This window comes from Protomyctophum bolini (genome assembly GCF_963924005.1).
Source record: "Protomyctophum bolini genome assembly, chromosome: 3".
In the NCBI taxonomy this organism is placed as follows: domain Eukaryota; kingdom Metazoa; phylum Chordata; class Actinopteri; order Myctophiformes; family Myctophidae; genus Protomyctophum; species Protomyctophum bolini.
The window spans coordinates 36,799,956-36,805,776 of record NC_137864.1 but is presented as its reverse complement, the minus strand read 5'-3'; the positions used below and the strand labels follow the sequence as shown (position 1 = coordinate 36,805,776).

The 5,821-nt window shown below is 41.7% G+C and overlaps 1 protein-coding gene across 1 annotated transcript; it reads left to right on the top strand.

Moving 5' to 3' along the window:
• Positions 1–1,153: 1,153 nt before the first annotated feature.
• Positions 1,154–5,482, top strand: LOC308313146 (cell adhesion molecule 1-like). The gene is made up of 4 exons (XM_080760088.1): positions 1,154–1,327; positions 1,497–1,583; positions 2,816–3,148; positions 4,766–5,482. The coding sequence occupies exons 2-4, from the start codon at positions 1,511–1,513 to the stop codon at positions 5,158–5,160; spliced, it is 801 nt and encodes a 266-aa protein (XP_080616214.1). The 5' UTR covers positions 1,154–1,327; positions 1,497–1,510; the 3' UTR covers positions 5,161–5,482.
• The last annotated feature ends 339 nt before the right edge of the window (positions 5,483–5,821 follow it).

Here is a 5,821-nt window from a genome sequence, read left to right as displayed (position 1 = left end):
CATATACCCCCCATATATTGGACCAGGCTAGAACCGCCTCTGTTTCTCACAACATTAGACTGTCTAATATTGTCGGTGTTTGATGAAGAGACTTTAGCTGGAAATGTGTGCAATGTTTGTTTTCTTTTATCTTATATATCTTGGCTCAGCAAGTGTCCAATTTTGGGTTTGGATATGCTTCCTCTTTTTCACTATCTGACATGTCATGGACATTGAAATATTTTAATCAATTTTATGTCACTGAGTTATACCTTATTTTGCATACAATCCATTATAAAAGCATGATCCATTCCAGGTCTCTCTTCACCCCAATTGTGAAACTTGATACATATACAGTTCTGTTAACTTCTACTACTACTGCATTAGTAAGTGCAAACATAGCATACTGTAGATTCTCTAAATCTCAATGAGGGTGTGCTGAACTTTAGTGGAGCCATAATGCATTACAAATTATAGTTAAACATGATCAGTTAAAAAACACATACTTGCAGCTCAACAATGGCTCAGATTCAGTAGAAGAGGAATACAGCACTGTTATCACTTAAGAGCCTCACCACTTCAATTCAATTTGGAGAAATTTGATCTGTACTATTTTATCATAATTGAAAGCCTGCATGTTCCCTCATATGCTGAGTAAGCAGACAGACAGACAGACAGACAGACACTAAAAGGAAAAAGAAGGAAAAAAATCACACCTGTGTGAACTGAGCTGTGCTACTGTACTGTACTGTCTCTTAGCTAAGAGGTCCTTGGCCTGAAAAACATTGAAGACCCATGCGTTAGACCACTGGTTCTCAAATATGAAAATGTTTGGTGCCAGGGGCCCCAGAAGAAAAGATTTATGTTTTTCAAAAGTATTCCAAAATCTTCCAATACTTTTTTCAAACAACCAGATGTAGAAGTCTGCAGCAAGACCCACACAGGCACACACCCTCTGCTCCTTCTCCTCTCCGAGTAGAAGGGGGTGTCTGGCTCTAGCCACACCTCTGACCCATTCAGTGCTCTCTCTCTCTCTCTCTCTCTCTCTCTCTCTCTCTCTCTCACACACACACACACACACACACACACACACACACACACCCACACACCCACACACCCACACACAGTTTCACAGTTTCACTTTATGTCTTTGCCTTTAGATAACAAGAGTGGGACACACCCTCTACGGAGATAAATTCATCTATTCATGCAACACCTCAATGAGTGTAATGATTAACCCACGGCACCTCAAAGATTATAAGCCTGAATAAGGAAAAAGACAAAAGGGAGATCTAAGGGAACCACCGTGACAGAACTGAAGTGGAGGCAAAGGAACAAACTTCCAGAGGTTAGTCTCTCGTTTTATATCGTTTCTGTCAGGCAGAAACCTTGTATCTCTGTATATTTCAACTCAATCTTGTTAATATGAAAATAACTATTATTGACTATTGAATGTCTTGTTTTCAAGTCAGACGAATATACTAACTTTCCTTCTGCTCAATATTGTGTCAATAAAGGAACAAAGGTGAAGATGGTGTTGAGCATGCTACATGTTGTGCTTTGGCTCTACATAAGTCAAAGTGCTTTCACAGTTACCATACAAGGTAAGCAAAACATGTTGAAACTTGTAGAGTCTACAAGTTTCTACAATGTAGACCAACTTGAAACTTGATAGGGATTTACAATTGTCATTGTGAAAACAGATCAGTGACCTCTCAGATAGGTAACGTTGTTTATATCTTGTCATGATTTTCATAACCAAACTGAATTGAATAAGAACCAACTGAATGAAAACAAAAGAATGAATGAGCAGCAAACCTTTGCTAAATGCTAAATAGTGCAACTGCATTTACATAGCCTATAGCGCCTTTATCCAAGGCACTATACAGAGATTGTGCATTACATTCACCCATTCACACACACATTCACACATCGAGGCCGGAGGAAACCATGCAAGGCACCAACCTGCACATCGGGAGCAATTAGGGGTTCAGAGTCTTCTCAAGGACACTTCAACACTAACTCTGGGGGAGCCCGGGTTCGAACTGCATCCGGTCACTCTACCCCTGAGCCACTGCCGCCCCATTTACTAATGCAATGTATAACAAGTGGTTCTTCTGAATCACAGTTGCAGCCAGAGAGAAGATGAGAAGGAACTTCCATAGGATTGGGGAGGCAACCACAATGTATTGGTGCAGAAGTGGCGTAAAAGAAATAAGGATGGAAAAAAAGTTACCATATAGCCATTTCTAAGATAGCAAAAATAGTGCATATACAAGCTCTCAATGCGTCGCCAAGCGATGTGTTAGAGAGCTTGTAGTAGATCAAGCGAAAGAGAAAATGTTGTAAATGTTCGCCCATAATGACATTCCCAAAATAGGGATGCCATGTTCAAAGGGGAAATGTCGAGAAAATGTGAGGAGCTGTTTTCTGTCTTTACTGACATTTGACCTGTGACCATTGTCTCATGTGTTAAGACCCACCTACCCCCTGAGGTATATGGTGTTCCATTGCAACACTTAATTGTTGGCTCCGTATTCGAGCTAGTTCGTTTCTAGTTAAAACCTACTTATCCTTCCTCCAGACAAAATGGCAAGGACTTGATAGGCTTGAAGATACATTACCATAAGGTGACCCCTGGCAACAAGCGGCCTATAGGGGCCCTATCTTGCGCATCATCTTGCCCCTTATGCCTAAACCTTTTAGGCATTCTTTAGTGCCCAAGTGATGTGTATAAAAGCATTATTATAGTGCAATAGAGGCAGCCATATAGGCAGCTACATATATTTGTAGCAGATGAAAAGATTAATGTGAAATTGAATTATTTTCTCTACAGAGTTGGTGAGGCTAAATGTGAGTTCTGTGGTAACTGCAGAGTGTGGTCAACCTGTCACCCTACATTGCAACATCTCCTCATCCCGAGAAGGACTGTCAATCAAAGAACTGATCTGGTATCGGGGCACAAAGCCCCTATGCAGTGTGGATGACATGGGAGACACCACCACACACAGCGGACATGATGTGCTGAGCGACTTCCGCTGCAACTATACACAGGAACAGCTTTCTCTCACTTTCACGCAGGTGCAGCCCATGGAGAGCGGAAAGTACCTGTGCAAGCTACACTCCAACTTTGGGACCCCCAAAAACTACACAATGGTGGATTTACAAGGTGAGAATTATAGTGTACGGTATCTTCACAGATAACAGCAATAGATCTGTGGTTCTCAGCCAGTGGTCCGGGGACCACCTGTGGTCCTTGAAGGGAATACAGGTGGACCCCAGCTACATGATGGAGAGTTGGTAACCAAATCCCACCTCATAGATCTTTAACTCTTGAGGGTGTAAAATGAAACCAAATGGATCCTTACGTGTCCATTTGGTTTAATTGTACTCTCTCAAGAGTTCAATTATTGTTAAACATCTGCATTACTTAATTTGCAAGAAGTCTACTTTAGATTAGAGCCTAGTCCCTCCACATGCCAGAATTGTACCTCTCAGTCCCGGCATAGTAGTTCCGGAATGGTTCCAACGGATTGTGCGGCCCTGTCTTTCCCTAGTGGGTCTGATCGAGGGTAGCTACTGGGACGTAAGTCGGGACTTGATCACCCTGGCTGGGTCACCCGAGTGAGGGGTATGATGTCCGCGAGACCCGAAACCCCGATGACCTTGGGATACATCACTGAGGATACGTCCAAGTTGCATCCATGCGATGTATTTTCGTTCTTTAGATTAAGAGAGAGAATGTTAAAAGAATTGTTATTTCGATCAACATTTGCCTGTTACAGTATCTCTCCTATGGTACCACATCGATACAACTATTACAGCATGGAAAATTGTGGAAATCAAAATCGTATCCAACGATAACATATTCTTTGGATTTGGGTCTGAGAGGCTAAATCTCATCAAATGGTGGTCCGTGTGGCTCAAATGGCGAAAAAATACCTTGATAACCTTGATATGAAAAAGCTTGAAAACCACTGCAATAGATCACTTTGATCCATTCTATGGGAGTTGGTGTATGGGAGCAGCTATACTCCGAAAATCCCCTACATTTCAAGGTTTTCAGAAAACAGAAAAAACTGATGACATTTCTCAATAATTTCACCCATATGCCACCAAAATGTCATTAAGACATGCGAATCCCTTGACTCCTTCAAAACTGCTCTCAAAGGGCACGGACGGCTGCAATTCGAAACTGGCCCCCGTAAAATCTGAATCCCCCACCCACCCCTGTTCCGCCCTCACTGTATATGTTTCTTTTCCCTTTTTACCTCCTATGATGATTTCCTTTTGACTATATAGTTGTGTATATTCGTACGTCTCTAAATGTTTTGATGAATTGAAAATGGTGGGCCCTATTGTAAACAAGTGTAATGCTTTATGGTGTCGTCCACTCACTGTTAACAGTTTTTGTATTGAGTTGTACTTAAATGTACTGTAATTCTGCAAACTGTTAATAAATCAATCAATCAATCAAAAAAGGTTTATAACTATTGACATAAAAACACTGTCTGTCAGTTATGTAACATAATAGGATTAAATTATAGGACAAACTATGTGACCAAGTCAACATAGAAATTGGCATAAATCAGGTGCTTTGGCCTAGTCACACTCTTGAGATAAGCCATTTTTTCATGAAAAGCTGACTTAGGCAAAAATATATTTTTCCTCAGTGTCAAGAAAAGCTGACTTAGGAAAAAATATATTTTTCCTCAAAATGAAAACATGACTTAGGCCATTATTCTAAGAAGGTTACGTGATGGTTCTGTCATCATCTTGCCCACAGAGTGTGCTGGACTGGTGCATGCTGACGTTACACCAGTGGGTCCCACCTGCACCTTTAACAGGGTCCACCCAGACGGAGAGGTGCACTGGTTCAGAGGCTCCAGGCAGCTGCATGGACACTCTCTACGGCCAACTACCAGCAAACAAGTGAACGCAGGAGGATGGCTGACAATCAGAAGTTCTCTAGAAGGTACTAAAGACACCTCGCTCTTTCCCTATAAAGAACCCTACAACTGCTCCTTGTGGAACAACATGACGGGAAGGTACATCGCTAGTAGCCTGGTTCCAAGCCAGAACCTAGCAAAGACGTTTGCATTAAATGGAGTCAAGGTACAGGCACCACCATGGATATTATTAACAGGTCTCCTTCTCCTAACCACCTTGCTGATGAAATGAAATTATCTTAATTGTGAATGTGACTTTTGATAAGACCAATGCTTTAACAAAAAAAGCAGGATATATAATGAATTATTGGTGTTGGAGTGCGCCATCCGGTATGGTCCAAAGGTTTGTTTTTCTATACTACAGAAGGAAATGACAGAGTGATGAGGAGATAACAATGGAGCAGATAATCATTGTGCTGTATAAAACTGCTTATCTTGTTTTCATATTTCAATGGGGAATCATGGATGAGAGAGTAAAGTGCTTTGTTTGCAATTTGGTGAAACACGCACACACACACACACACACACACACACACACACACACACACACACACACACACACACACACACACACACACACACACACACACACACACACACACACACACACACACACACACACACACACACACACACACACACACACACACACACACACACACAAAAGGGTATAGTTTGGCAACGATTACTAACAGAACTGGAAATCCCTCATTCGAATCCAAAGGCAAAATTCTATGAATGTCAGATAGCTGAGTACTGATACTTTCTCGCTCAGCTTATCGCATTTTTGGACGTATAGCTGCTTTGGGGACTCCTTATATGGTTATGGCTGAGTCATGGTGACGTAATCACTCAGCTCCATATATGGGCACAAAAGCGGGACAGACACACAC

What these genes read in the sequence shown, in the direction of transcription:
- LOC308313146 (XM_080760088.1), top strand. Translation starts at nt 1,511, where the DNA reads ATGGTGTTGAGCATGCTACATGTTGTGCTTTGGCTCTACATAAGTCAA. An exon ending in TTTCACAGTTACCATACAAG is followed by an intron (nt 1,584 to 2,815) that starts GTAAGCAAAACA and finishes TTTTCTCTACAG; the next exon opens with AGTTGGTGAGGCTAAATGTG. An exon ending in CACAATGGTGGATTTACAAG is followed by an intron (nt 3,149 to 4,765) that starts GTGAGAATTATA and finishes TCTTGCCCACAG; the next exon opens with AGTGTGCTGGACTGGTGCAT.